General features: G+C 36.6%; 1 protein-coding gene across 1 annotated transcript in view; it reads right to left on the bottom strand.

The window, feature by feature from the left end:
* Positions 1 to 12,341: 12,341 nt before the first annotated feature.
* The window catches only part of LOC145665399 (WD repeat-containing protein 13-like), a 55,412-nt gene continuing 51,498 nt past the window's right edge, over positions 12,342 to 16,255 (bottom strand). Inside the window, 1 exon segment of the mRNA XM_081732704.1 lies at positions 12,342 to 15,947. Coding sequence (XP_081588830.1) covers positions 15,751 to 15,947 — 197 coding nt within the window. The 3' untranslated portion in view covers positions 12,342 to 15,750.

Raw genomic sequence — 16,255 nt, 5'->3', positions numbered from 1 at the left:
CTATTTGATAACTTTCTATTTCAATTAGAAGCTGTTTCCTAAAGTATGGTTTAAGAATCATCCTGCAATTAAACCTGGATACGAAAGCTATTTAGCAATTACATAATTTATATCATTTACTAAATATTGTTACGGTTCATTAAATCTAGGAGACAGATGGACAGGTCACGTAGCCAGAATGGAAGAAAGTATGAATGCTTTCAAAGAGTTAACTAGAAATTCAATCGGAAAACGACCATTAGGAAGGCCTAGGTGCAGATGGGAGGACAATATTAAGACTCGTCTCACAGAAATAGAAATACAGAGTAGAAACTGGATCCAGTGGCTAAGGATAGAAGTTAATTGGAGAGCTTTTGTGAACACGGTATTGAACCTCCGGGTTTCATAGACCATTGAGGTAGGTAGTTAGTCCCTGCAAGAGAAAATCATCCAACAGCACAGAGCTGTTTAGTGACAAAATGGTTAGCATTACATCCTTCGATGTGGGAGACTAGAGTTTAATTTCTAGTGAGATCTCTTGTGGTTCGGATACTACGTTAAACTCAAACATGATGTACGTTTAGTATAGGCTTGACGTTAAACTCCTCCAAAACAGTCGATCAGAAAGAAAACGAGATTCTGTTGTGAAAATGGGGGAAAACTGAAACAAGTAGTGATGAGAAGCTTCTAGATGAAAGATATAACATTAAGAGATCAATTCTGATATGATGAATGTTACGTGAAAATGGTCAAGAATTGGTCACGTGATCTCCTGCGACAAAGCTGTGATCAAGTTCTCAACAACAACTATGCAGAAACATTAATATTGTTTTATGGGCAGAGTAATAGACGAATAAATGTCGCAAGTTAATCAAAGTGAAAGATATACAGTGTTTCAAAACAAGAAAGCTTCAATTTTTGGAAACGCACAGAATACGCATCATACTGTTATTTTTCAATAGCTTGTAACTCTTAAGAAAACAAAAGGAGAGCCTCTTTTCGCCAGATTTGTTTTCAATCTCTTTTCGTACCTGTCTAATTCTCCACCGCGTCAATGTTTTCCCATCCTGGGTTAAACAACAAAACATTTGGATGAGCCTTAGTCAAGAACTTCGATAAAATAACGTATTGTCGTGGTTGGGAAGAGGCTCAGTTGCGTAAGCAAACAGAATCTTTTTCGAAATGTTCTCGAAATCGGCAATGTCATAAGTTCATGCAAGTTATCGATGCAGGCAACTAGCATCGGCATGAGTAGCGTTTGAAAGAAAAGAAAAGAAAAAAAACCTGCGAAACGAAAGCTTGTTCGACAAAATTTTCGTTTCTACTCGGAACTTACCGCAGCGAACAGGTTTTGTATCTTATATATCGTAGCCAATAACACAAGCACCAATTGAAGTAATCAGATTTAAGACAGCTGGAACCAATTACAAATTTCCATACCAACAGACAACGGTTTATCGGCTTCTACAAAGTTTGGATTTTAAGTACAAATCTTAAGTTAAAAAAATGTATTAATAACTCACCACATATAATTGCATAGCGGCACATAGATCACCATAGCATGAAAATCTTCGTTTTCAAGGATATGCAGACCTTGACAGCAAACCTTACCATATGAAGAACTAACAGACTATTCTCACAGTTGTCCTGTAACAAGTTTTGAGAATAAAAGCGATTCTTATTCTCTACTGTTGGCATTACCGTTTTATTGATGATGCTCTTTTAATGATTCACAAAACAAAGGCTGATGCTTCCAATGCAGGTATGTATGATTGGGGGGGGGGGGGGGGGTTCAAAAATTTATCACATTCATGTAGTTCGGATAGTTGGAAAAGTTGAAATTTGGTAGAAATAGTCTTTCTACATACTACTACCCAAAATTACACATTTTTCCCCATCGTTGCAAACATTTACGAGTGCCATTTTTGTAAAAATAATAAATAAATAAATAAAAAGATAGATTAGACTGAACCCTGCCTTTGACGCAGAAATAATGCCTTGTCATTTTGGAAACATTTCCTCCGCAAAAATCTCTTCATATTCAAGGAAGAGTAAGAAGTCTGAAGGCACAAGATCCAGGAATCTGGAGGATACGGCAAAACAACATTAGTCACACTGACGAGCTTTGACAAGAGCAAGATGATGCATGAACAGACACGTTGTCATCACGTAAGATGAGCACACCTCGTTTGCGATATTTAGTTTTGTCACAATTTAGCCAGAAGGTTTGTGTAATATTTCCCAGTAATTGTGGCGTTTTGGTAAATGATCCCGTAAGGATAACACCACTTTCATCCCTCCCCTCACCCCGCCCCCCCCCCAAAAAAAAAGATATGACAACATGACCATTTTGGCAGATATTTGGACTTTGGCCTTTTTAGGGCAAAGGGCACAATGTTTCTACCGTTTTGAACCTAATTTGCTCTCAGGATCAAATTATTGAATCTGTCTCATCCGTTGTTACTAGTCGAAAACTAAACCTGTGTCCTGAGTAGCGCGGTCCAACGATCATCTCAAGTACTTTAGTCTTTGTTACTTTGGAAAGGTGTCAGCAGACGGGGAATCCACCGTGCAGACACTTTGGACATATACAGATGCTCATGTATGATAGTTTCCACGGAGCCTATACTTAGTTGGTCGTCCTGGCGTGTTTCTTCGATGGATATCCGGCGATCTTCATTTATGATGGTTTCAATTTTTCGGGTTAATATCATTCACTACTGTTGACAGACTACCACGTTTTTCATTTCTTATGTTCGTGCGACCATATTTAAAGTATTTATATCACTCAGTAACAGCGTTCTAAAAATCGAATCACTGCGTTGTATTCCATTTTGTCCATTCTTACACCTTCATTTATTGCAACACCTGCAAAGGAAAAAAGTAATTTTGCATTGCTGTCTATTTTGTACGTATTATACAAAAGGTTATATCGAATCAACTAGCATAAATTTGTGATCCTACTTGAATGATTTCTACACGGTCTGGTCAAAAGTTTTATCCCAAACATGTACGAAAAATTCCCAGCAGTTAGAAATGATGTACGAAACTAATCTAGCATTGTTGTGAAACCTTAATGCTGGTTAAACTTACAACACCATTATTGTCCTTTGTTTCCTGCAGAGTGGAGATGAAGTGGGGAAAGAATGAAGATGGTGTGCAGTTTTGGCCCTACACAAGTGTGAACATCCTCCGACAACCGTCTGTAAGTTGCTGCAGAAACTAAACATTACACAGAAATTTGTTTTATTGCACCATACAGCAATATAATGAAACACAGTCTGTCGCACTGGTAGACCTCCCTCCGTTAGTACACCAGGTGCCATTAAGGTATTGAAGCTAAGAATCGCTCGAAATCCGGTCCGTAAGCAGAAACTTATTGCTCTGCGAATAAACATGTCGCAATCATCAATGATGAAAGAGGTAGGCAATGAAGACTAGCACTGCATGCCTATCGCAGGGCAGACTAATGGTTAAATCAGCGCTTGATAAGGATGCGACGTGACAGATCAAAGTTGCTCCTGCAGCAGTACGCAGATAACAAGTATTTAGTTCAAAGATGAGAGAATTTTTGCAGTTGAAGAACAATTCAACAGACAGAATGATAGGGTGCATGCTACCGATGCTGCAGCATGTGAACAAGTTCCCCGAGTCCATCACCCTATATCAATGATGGTTTGGATGAGTGTCGTACCTAGGTCCAACTGACGTCTGCCAAAAACGTGTGAAAATGGGGCACAAATTGTATCAGGAGGACATTCTCGAGAAGGTGGTGAAACCCCTTGGCACCACTATGTCCAAAAATAAGCACGAGTGTTCCAGAACTCAGCACCAGTTCACAAGGCGAAGACGACACAGGAGTGGTTTGGTTTCAACAAAATTGCGTTCATTACACCGAGGAATGACCCTCATCCAGTCCACACTTAAATCCTCTTGACTACAAGATCTGGTCCCATTTGGAGGAGGTCTGCGCTCAACCTCACATGACTGTGGACCGCTTGAAGTCTGCTACAGTGAAAGCAGTGGCTGACATAGGAATGCATGTGGTGCATGCCGCCATTGATGATTGGCCGCATCGTTTACAAGCCTGTGTCCAGGTACTGGGACGACATTTTGAATAACTGCTGTACCTTCACTTGTCACTTACCCTTGTATATATTGCATTACGCATTTCTTTCTCTCCATACTTCATTTCATTTTTATGGTCTGCTAACCTTGAGACATAACTTTTGACCAGACTGTTTACATGAATATGGAAACTTCAACATCCTTCGTATTAAGCTTGTTACCATTTATAATTGTTAATACTATAGTTGTGCCCTTTTCCCGGCAAAAGTATAATTTTTCCTTGCAAAATATCCCTATTCCTAATCCCTGTTCTTCTTGAAAGTATAGAAAAGAACACTTCGTTAGCGACAAGAAAAAGAAATACGCAGTGGACGAATTGGTTGCTAAATACAGGTATGTTGTGCTACGTTTACCACCAAGGGTAAGTGAATATATACAAGGGTAAGTGACAAGTGAAGGTACAGCAGTTATGGTCTGCTAACCTTGAGACATAACTTTTGACCAGACTGTTTACATGAATATGGAAACTTCAACATCCTTCGTATTAAGCTTGTTACCATTTATAATTGTTAATACTATAGTTTTGCCCTTTTCCCGGCAAAAGTATAATTTTTCCTTGCAAAATATCCCTATTCCTAATCCCTGTTTTTCTTGAAAGTATAGAAAAGAACACTTCGTTAGCGACAAGAAAAAGAAATACGCAGTGGACGAATTGGTTGCTAAGTACAGGCATGTTGTGCTACGTTTACCACCCTAAGTTGCGGCTCAATCTCATCGAAATGTTGTAGTCAGAATTGTAGGATAGGACTGCGTCTAAAAGCTTAAGAAAACTACCTCTGGGGAAAATAATACAGCTTCTGAAGGAATCGTGCATTTATGTAACGCCGAAAATTGTGTTAAGTCGTAAAACATATAGAGAAAATTGAACTAAGTTACAACCGCGTTCGATCTATTTATGACGGAAGAACAGAAGTGTGGGGTACAAATAACAAATTCTTCAGAATAAAAAAATGGTGATAGCTAACAAAGAAACAAGGCAATGTATTTTTATCTGACATACATTAATATTGAAATAATTATTGTCAGTAATAGTAATGGAATGGTTTCACGGGTGCGTTTGATTATATTCCTGACTTTAATTTCCAGGCACGATTTTCGGTATTGACAATATTTTGAGGTAATTCGAGGGATTTTTGAATACGGTAGTGAGCTTCGGTCCAGAAATAAAGGCGATGGAAGTGGATGTGCCGTCTTCATCATCTAAAATCCTGGCCACCCGGCCATGCCCATTCATGAGAAGTGGAGCAGAGGTTAGTAATATTAATAGTAAATACGAGGTCGATTAAGTATTGGGGAACTTCCAATATCTGCATGAAGTTACGATATGTATTCAATATAATAGTAGTTTCCCAACAATTATTTCTTTTTCAATAATGATTACAGAAACAGTTTGAAGTGAGGAAGTCTGTGGAAAAGGTGGATTTAACCAGAAAGCATTTTCACGCAATGATTTATTATGACTTTGGACACGGTTTAACGCAATAATAATTTGTGAAATTGAGTGCTGTGTTGGGTGATTAGGCGCCATCTAAAACAACCATTTATCGTTGGTTTCAGAAAATTAGGTTTTGCCGCGACAGCCTCAGTGACGAAGTACGTGAAGGTCGCCCAGGGACAGCCATAGTGCAAGAGAACGTCAACACTGAGCTAATAAAAGTGCAATCGACGTGTGACGTATAATGGTACGACTACTACCATTATTCAGGGTGTCTCAAAAGTATCCTGACATAGGGTAACTCTGTTATTATTAGAGCTAGAACAAAATGTAAGAGGGGAAACCGTCTCTAAATATGACTTTTTCAATTTAAAGTGAAGGCATTTAAATCGGACGAGCCGTTTGGGCTGTACACTCTTTGAACCCAGTGTTAAATGAAAATGCGTTTCCTTTTACCTGGATCCACAACATAAGTGAATGAAGTTACTGTATGTTATGCTAACGTGTCGATGGGCAGCTTCCATTCCAAACATGTCCCCATTCGCCGTACTCTTACAAAATTTGTCCACCTTCCGTCCCGTCTCTTTCCTTCAGCCCCAGGTAAATGGCAACGTTGAATTTCCATTTAACATTCGGTGCATAAAGAATGTACAGCCGAAACGGTTCTTCGGATTTAAAAAAAAAAAAAAAAAAATCCTGCACTTTAGATTGAAAACATTATATTTGGAGACGGTTTCCCTTTTTACATTTTGTTGTAGCTCTCATAGTAACGGTTACCCTATGTTAGGGGACTTTTGAGACACCTTGTATATTCTTTATATCTTTTTGGTGCATTTTCCTGACAGAACGACAGAAAAAGGAAAGGAGAGACAGAAATACTTAATGGATACACAAGAGAAGATTTGAGGAAAGCGAGAAGTGTCAGAAGGAAGATGATGTGGTTCGGAATTGAGAGATTAGGGGATAAGACCAGTGGTGCTATTCAGCCGATTTGCTAGAACCGGTTGTTAAAATATTTTCGAGTTTCATCCTACTTTATTTTACTTCATAACAACGAATTTCCAGTTGAATTTGAGCTCAAAAACACAAAACGCTCTGTTATGTGTGTTATGGTATGATAAAAGAGTAACTATTCCCAAAATTTCAGACTTTTTTATTCAGGCCCATTGGAGATATTGGACAGTCAAATATGCCGACTTTGCTTAATTCCCCAACTTTACGATATTTTTTCAGGCCTTTGAGAGCAGCTACAGGTCTGCAAATTTTTGAGTATAAACTTATGTCCCCGGACTGCATGCACACAAAAATTCAGAACTCTACGTCAATTGCTTCCTCTTTCCAAACATGTCTTCAATGTCCAAAAATGTTAATATTGTAGGCCCTAATTTCACCCCCTTTCAAGTGGTCTTAGGAAAAAATGTTAAGAGGACAAAGTTTTAACTCTGCACAAGTTGGACATACCCAGCATATTTTCAATTTGCTAGGACAAATACATGTTGAGATATTCAAAACAACGTAAATGCCCGAAATTGAGAAAACGCAAAATGGCGGCAGAAGCTGCGTCGCTACGAGATGTTTTAAAAAATAATTAATTGTGGCTTTGAAGTACCTGGATATAGTATAAACATTCATGAAAAAAGTAGATTTTTTTTGAAAAGGTCGAGCGGCACGTGCTTGATCACTGAGAATGGATTGATTCTATCGGAATAAAAATTTGCGTATTACATTGTTTTATGTAAGAAAAAAAAACTACTTAAATTTTCAACATCGTTTTTCTCCAACTGCATGTTTCAGACTTACGCCCTTATTGCGTCAAATTCCTCAATTCTTACAGCTACAGGATTAAACATATGATCTCTTAGAACAAGGTATAAGCATTTATTTCTTAATCTCAAATGCTCGGATATCAAGAAAGAGAACTGGAATCACATGAGTGTAGCGGTGACGGTTATTTATATTTGAAACGTACACACATCATTATCAACAATTGTCGATCCAATACTGGATTAGGATTTTCGCAATACTTTTTGACAACCATCTATCTTGGATAATTTGTGTCCAAGATATTCGCAGTGCTACTTAATTTCGTCACACGGCCTTGTATTAGGATGCTGTGCAGATCTCCAGTAAAAATGTTGCTTTTATGTACCTTGAATGGTTTATTTCCTAAGAGAGTTCTATCTATCTAGCTATCCATTCTCTCTCTCATCTATTCTATCTAATATATATATATATATGACTATTAAAAAAATAGAATAAGACCACTGGATAAGACAGAGAGTCTTAGGACGTTATGGAGAAAAGTAATAGTCAAAACGTATAGACAAGGAGTGAACAGAATCCCAGACTTAGAAAGTAGTAGTATATAGAGTCAGTTGTAACAAAAAAAGCATAGGAGAAACAGGAAAGAGATTGAAGGAAAGAATGAAACAACAAAAAGATTGTCATATTTAGAAAAGAGTTGAGTTGAATTTAGTTTAGCGTCCCTTTCAGCAGCGAGGCTATATGAGACGTGGACCTACTGATTAACGTGGAATCCGAACCACATGAGCTCCCGCCGGGATATTTAGAAAAGAGAATGCTGTATATAAACACATCAGAGAAACAGAACATGAAACAGATTGAGAACGAACGGCTAGAAAGGGAAAAGTAGAAAGAAGTTCAATGGTTTAAGAAACATCGGAAGGAGGTATTGATGAATTGGACGAGGGGTTTATACGAGGGCGGGTGGAAAGTCCTCGACCTGACCCAGAGATGGCACTCCAATCAGCAAAATTTTATTGTTGCTGGCGCTGGCCTGGGGGCGCTTTTCAGTTGTTCGTATAACAAGTGTCAACTTGTTCTCTCAAGTAGTTTGTGTGCAGGCATTGTTGCAGTTAGACGTCTTGCGTGTTAGTTGTGAAAATGGATAATTAAATGAAATGAAATGAAATCTGTAAGTTTTACGTCCTACGGTTATGCCGGTTAAGCTAAAGGAGACGGTGATGATGAGTAATGAATGAAATGGTGGAATGAAGGAAGTGGGAGGAAACGGGAGAACCCCGAGAAAACTCACGCACACGGTGTTTGTCCACCACAAAGTTCACTTGGCGGGGGCTGGGATCGAACCCGGGACCCCAAGCACCAGGGGTGAACGCTCTATCACTGAGAAAATGGATAATTAAACTTGAATATTGTGCGGAAATCAAATTTTTCGTTTTGGATGGATTCAATTTCCCTACGGAAATTCATCCGAAGTTGACAAAAGTTTAAGGGGACTCTACTCCTTCCATGTCAACCGTTAAAAAGTGGACAGCTGAATTTAAATGTGGTCGCACATATTTCCAAGATAACCCACGTGAAGGAAGGCCGTAAACAGCAATCACACCGGAAACAATCAAAAAAGTGCATGATATCGTGTTGGACGACAGGCGAGTGAAGGTGAGTGAGATAGCTGAGAGTGTGGGGATATCGGAGGAACGGGTGCGAAACATCTTGCACAAAGAACTAGGGATGAGAAAGATCTGCGCAAGATGGGTGCCGCATTTGCTGACTGCCGATCAAAAGCAAATGCGAAAACGATTTTCGCAGCAATCTTTGGACCGATTCAAAAGGAATCCGACCGATTTTGTGTGGCGATTTGTGACAATGGATGAGACATGGGTTCACCACTACACGCCAGAAATGAAACAGCAGTCCAAGCAGTGGGTGGAAGTCGGTGGTGCAGCGCCGAAGAAAGCGAAGACGATCGTATCGGTCGGAAATGTCATGGCCAGTGTGTTTTGGGATGCGAAAGGGTTCCTGTTAATTGATTACCTTGCAAAAGGGGAGAACAATTACCGACGAATATTACTCCAACCTTCTTGACCAGCTAGATGCCAAAATTCGCGAGAAGAGGCCTACCTTGAGGAAGAAAAAAATCATCTTTCACCAGGACGAATGGAAAACTGCGGGATTTGGAGTACGATTTGCTCGAACATCCCCCATATTCTCCTGATTTGGCACCATCGAATTTTCATCTGTTTGCAAACTTGAAGAAATTTCTTTCTGGGAAGCGCTTCACATCGAATGAACAAGTTGAGAGGGTCGTGGATGACTATTTTCACAACCTTCCAGACTCTCACTTTCGGGAAGGAATACTGGAGAAACGCTAGGCCAAGTGTATTGAAGTTAAGGGAGATTATGTCGAAAAATAAAATCATTTTTGAACTGAAATTCGCAGTCTTTCATTGTCAGGCCGAGAACTTTTCAACCCGCCCTCGTAGTTCATGAGTTATGGCATGCAGTACTGAAAACAGAACAGGAAGAGTTGAAAGGAAAGAACTAAACATTGATACAGGCAATGTCCAAATTGCAGGTATGCAAATAATGTCTTTGGCATATAATTGGAAAAATATGGAACAAACACCTGATTAAAAGTTTACGTTTTGTACAGATGGATATAAAAAGTTAAAGGAAAACTTGATTCGCTCTGGGAAGAGTGAACATTAGTTTCTTTCACTTTCTGCTTATATTTTACTTCAAGCGATTAATCTATATTATAAAAGAGAACGTACAAATCCTTTGTTCCCTCATCACGCTAATACGGCTGAACCAATTTCTTTTATTTTTGGGGGGTTATTAGGATTTGGACCCTAGATGGTTTTTATCATATCACTTTAATTTTTAATTACCAGTGTCTTGAGATAATTGACCATTCAAGTGTCCATAACGTACAAATCCTTTGTTAGTTCATCATAGGTATAAAAATAAACGTATTTATATGCAACCCGCATGACCGTGTCACTCGGCGGGTTAACATAAATGACAGGCGCTATAATGTTAACATTTACTGCAATTTGAAAGCGAAAAAGTAAAAATTATCTAAGTAACAAAGTTTATTGCGTTCCGGGGTGACCGCAGCGAAGCGGGGTGAACGCTGCTAGTCTTTCATAACGTCGTAAGGAGGCTACACCTACCTTAAATTGGCTCATCTCTGTAATTAGGCGTTTCCGACCGGTCTTCTTCTTATTATTATTTTAATTATTGAGGTCCTAAATATGTACAAAGTATGTCAGTTGTTGTATCCAATGTAGTCACCCTAAAACCAATTCTACTTATTACCTTAGATTGATCCCATCTTCGTAACTAGGTGTTTTCGACCAGTCACAGATAAACTTTTTTCTTGTATTCAGGTCTTGAGCACCTATGTCGGTTTATTCCAGGACCCTGTATGATATATAATCTTGACATCATGGATTTGTTTGTGGAAGTTTAGCTTCCCTTTTCAGCACAGTCGCTATATGAGATGTAGACCTACAACTAAAGATGGAATCAGAACCACAGTACACTAAAATAATTACATCACTAAAATAATTACATCACTAAAATTTAAAACAAAACCCAGTGTTAAATCAAGATCTCACACATTAAAGATTTTAAAGAAATCTGGTGAATATTTCTGGATTCATGCATGCTCCAAAGGACCAGCGGAAGGCTACAATGAGATACCGAAATCAATGTCCCAACGTAATAAATAAATCAATGCGCTGATTGGTGAGTTTTTCATTTGTAAGTAGTATGTGTTTGTCAACGTTAGAAGACAATCAACAATAGATACAATCTGCAAGTTAAGTGTATATATTATAGTTCTGTGCTTAATGGTCTCGTCAGTTCTTGTGGCTAGTTCTGGTCAGTTGTACGTAAATAATCTATTTCAGCAAAATAAAAACTAAGTTCTTATTGGCAACGAACAACACACTTTTAGCACCATAAAAATTCCTTGTTCTCGAGAACTACGCATAAGAATTTTCCTTCAAGGACGTCATTTTCTTCAGCTCGATTCGCATATGACTCACTTTTGCACAAAATTATTGCTGAACAAAAATTACGGAGTTCTTTATAATTTTGCGCTGTATCTCGTTAACCACATTGTGTCTTCTTGCTAGTGTCACAGCGACGCAACTAGGCTAGTTGTAGCCTGGGGCAAGAATTTGCCTTATATCGGGATAAGCATATGTATAGAATGAATCAACAATCTGTTCTTTAGAATAGAATATTAATTTATGACAAACAATCAAGCTGTTGTCTCGAATATTATACTCAGGCATTTTGCAAATCTCTTAAATCGATGTAAGTTAAATGAAAATACAGAAAGCTGGTACTAAAATTTAACATTGCAGCCTCTTTTGGCTGCAAAGGTTGTTACATTGTCCTCAAAAGATAGCTTTGAAGCTAACTTACGCTCTATCCATATGATCCTTAGGTTGGTGAGTTCTTGTTGTCGAGTTAAGTTTCTGAGGTATTTTTTTTATAATCTTTAGTTTGCGAAAACTCCTTTCCTTGCCAATAAATATTTGCCCAGTTTTGCACCCTCTTAATCCAGCGCCCGGGACACAAGGCCCCCGTTAGTTATGCCACTATAGTATTATAGAGAAAAGCTTTATGAGGGTATATTTTAGTATCAGTTTGATCTTAATAGGTGGCGTAGTTAGCGTACAGCATCATTTTTAGGCTTGTAAAAATGCTAGCTTTTCTTGAAGAATACGTATCACGATTTATACTCGTCCGTATGATTTTCTCCAATTCAATGAGATCCGTTGATCGGTAGATAGATATTTTTTTTATACACTAATAATATTGTAGAATTTACAATTACTGTACTTATAACTCGAAATAATAAAAAGCAAACCATGTACTCTCAGAGGGATAATAATCAAAGAATAGTAACACTTTGTTGAACAAACGTCTCACTGATAAAGAACGGGTTAAGTCTTAGTTATACCTTTTAAACTTGTGCGGTTTTACCTATAGTAGGGTTTATAAATGATTAGATATCCAGTAAAGAAAAGAAGCATAATTTATTTAAAATAAATCTCAATCTACACCATAAAACAATTTTTACAGTTAGAAAAACTTAAGTGTAAATCACTCTTTACAATAATACTTTTAACACCATAATATATTTAGAATTTTCTGAATAATATACATATATATAATGTACGTATATGTATAATCTTTGGTTTCATATCATGAAATGCTTATATGTGAAGTATTTTCATTCCTTGTAAGTTAAAGTTACTCTTGGAATAAATGGCATATTAAACTGAAGCAAGATTTAACCCTTTAGCGCGCGGCTTTGCATTTATGCAAAGTTTACTTTGAAATTGTATTGCACCATGTAGTTTCTAGTTCGGACATAGAAAAGCAGCTTTGCGTATCAGCTAAGATGCCCTTTCACTAATGAAGTTCTGAATTTCCCGCTAGATGTCATAGTAAGCCATCGTTGGACTCTTTTCTTACTTCCTGTACACGGAGTTGTCATCTTTGAGCTTTCTTTGCTCGTTTAGGTGGACATATTTTGAACTGTTGATTTTTTCTGTGTTAGACAGAAGTGTAATGAGTGCAAGAATGCAAGTACGCTGACATTCGTCACGTTTTATTGGTTCTATCTGGTTTTTAATGGACTTTGCAGATATCAGCGCGCAACTTTGCATAGACCCTATATGCAAACACAATAAAATATCCCATAGACCCCATATTACTTGCATTAATGTTTTTTTTTTTAATCCCATGTTCCCTACACCAAACCACTCCAAATTAAAAAAAAAATCAATCTGATCGAAAAAATGGTGCGTTAAAGGGTAACTGTGGAAAATAATGGTGGTGTATTATGATGCTGGTAACTGGAAAATAATCTTCATATTTGCCTACAAGCAAAACAATAACACTAATTCTTGTAAATCAAAGTAAAAGATAACAATGTTCACAGCCAGAGAATAAAATTACATGTAAATGCCGAGAATTGAAAGAGAGCTCCTTAATCGTCATTGATTAGCATACGCACCCACCGCGCGGGAAACTCGGGTTTGATTCCCGATAGGAATTCATGTGCTTCGAATCCTATGTTAAGCTGCAAGGTTCCTTCTCATTTATCCTCGGCGATGAAAAGGGACGTTAAACTCCAAATCAACAAACCAATGACTGAATGGTTTTTAAAGTGTTGTAGGTTATCTTCAATACTTACAATCAGTGTTTCTCGTGAGATCTTTTCCAATTTGTTTCATATTAATTTACGTTCAAAAACAGGGTCACTATAAAGTGTAATGAAACCACAAACTAAGAATGAAAAGAAATCACAATTAATTTTATTCATAAAAATCATAATTCTGTGGGCGAAACTAAAAGTAATTTTTTGTAATATTTTAAATTTCGTTTACGTCCATAGCATAATTTTTAAAACTACAAGGATAGTATTCATAATCAAGAAATCATTTGAAGCAGAAGCAAAATAGTCAAGAATCGCCTGTAGTCAAATAACATAGTGTTTGTCAGTAATAATTAACAATGCGGATAAAATCAAGGTAAATTAAAGTTCAAAAGTACTTCTTATTTTTACATCATCAGATAACAACAATATTTTTCAGAAAATTTAATTAGGACTTTTCTAACATTTTGTAAATTTTCATAATGGTTTTTGGCAAATTATAAGTAAAAATAATTAAGACAAACAAGGACAATAGTCCATATAAAATGACCAAGTTTGCAACTAAAAATCATTCTGCATCCTGCATCCTACACCGAAATGAAAAAAATCTTTAAGAAATTCCAAATACCGAAAGAGAGAGCACTGTTTGGTCAAACCTAAACAGAATCTGCAATAAGCTAAAGTATGACAACAGAGAACTTTAACTGTCTAGTTGCATGTGACATGATATTCCCTAAAAGTGACACGTAAATTTCAATGTTTAAATATTCAGCTTGTTTTTGTTATAATTGGCTTAGCATTGAGTGAATTTATAAATTACCTGCTATGCAGTTAAGCTAACACTATGTCTGGTTATAAATTCAACATTATTGAATGTTTACGGTTGATTAATTAAATTGTTGCAAAAAGTATCCACTATACTACAGTTGTAAATCAAGTGTCTCAACAATAAAATATTGTCATTTATGACAATAAGAGACTGCAAACACTCGTTTAATTTGATTCACTAATTTACTTTTTAGTCATTGATTTAATCTGATTTTTATTTTTTAATTATTTTTTGTTTTTATGGTACAAAAGAAACATTTGGTGTTAATCATATGTTTCAGCAACATTTGGTGTTAATCATATGTTTCAGCAACATTTGCGAACACTAAAACAATGTAATAAAGTGAGACTAGAAAATTTTCCGACGAAATGCGATGTAAATGTATTCACTCTAGCAAGTTTGATAAAGCACTGTCATAGTAAATTAATTAATCACTAGAAACTATTAAAAAATTCCCTCTTTCATGAGATATATAAAGAGAGAGAGGGAGAAAGTGTCCTCTCTTGTTAAAACTTCTATCAGATTCGCTTCGGATTTCTTTTTCAAAACCTTATAATATATATGCGTTTCTCTAGATTGAACGTTAGTCCAAAAAGACAGAAAACTATAATTCAACTGAATTGTGCATCATGCATTGTAGCGGTAGTCAATAATCTCAAACCGGTGTATAATATAGAATCTAAGACGGTATATTATACAAATTGTAACAGCTTATATACATGTATTATTATAAAATATTCCTGATACCGTTCAATTATTTTAAAAAACTGGTATTCAATATTTTAACATCAACATAAAAACGTAAATATACGCTCCAAACATAACAAAACAATATATATATAACAATATAATATATAAAAAAAGAGTTTTGAATTTTATCTATATTGGATGTTTCAGCTTTCCCCTTCATGTATGACCTTTCGTCTACAATGCCACAATTTGAAATAGAAATAATCTTACGTGCACCACAGCCCGTAAAGGGGCAAGTTGGCGCACGTTTAACTATTTGATGTATTATCAACTTATCGAATCCCGGTACTAATTTCGTAATTTAAATAGCTCCAATCGCCTCACGATTCTGAAACACACGGACATTTTTGTCGACAACGAGGGTCGCACCTGGAATCTTTGTGCACTAGCTTTACGCTCTACGGAAGTAGAAGGCAGAATAAATAAATACATTAAAAATTACATTTGTGGTTATGTTATGAAATTCTGAGCACTTCTCAAAACATTGTGAATATCACAATCTTTGCTTCAGTTTAACATATTATTCAGATGGAATGTAGTTTACAGGCTAATTCAGGCACTGGTTCCAGTAAAGCATGAATGGAAGAATACTTTGAGATTTCATTCACAGAAAAATGGAAAATCAGATTTGAAACTTATCACAGACGTAAATTCAAAGACTTGAAAAGAACCGTCAATTTCTGCTTACTGTCCACCAACTCTTTTCTCTCTCTTCCAAACAATAACAAGTCCTTGGGAATCACTTGTAGCTAATAAGGATTCATCGTAGTTAAAGCTTACGCCTAGAACTGGTGATGAATGTCCTTGTAGTTTGTTAACACAAGGCTTCACTTCACGCTCAATATCAAAGAAGTACACACAACAATCTTCGCTGCCTGTAACTGGAAAATACACAGAAACTGATCAGACATACTGTATGTAAAGTTAAATAAATAAATTCTTTCATTGAGTTTTACAAATAAAGATAGTTTATTCCGCATTCAAGCATTTTATAAAATCTATTGTATTTGCATGAAAAAACAAAATGAGTGCTTGTCTTAAATTGAATGATATTTTTATTCATTCTTCTTGACTAAAGCTTTATCTATTAATTTTCCTATTGAAATTCAGAAAAAAAAATCAAGATATTAAACTGAATTAAGGTAGGAGAAAAATAAAATGAAATCTTTGAGTTTTACGTCCCACGATT

This window comes from Thermobia domestica, chromosome 11, assembly GCF_964235325.1.
Source record: "Thermobia domestica chromosome 11, izTheDome1.hap1.1, whole genome shotgun sequence".
Classification (NCBI taxonomy): domain Eukaryota; kingdom Metazoa; phylum Arthropoda; class Insecta; order Zygentoma; family Lepismatidae; genus Thermobia; species Thermobia domestica.
Note: the sequence above shows the minus strand (reverse complement) of the source record. Positions and strands in the feature narration are given on the sequence as shown.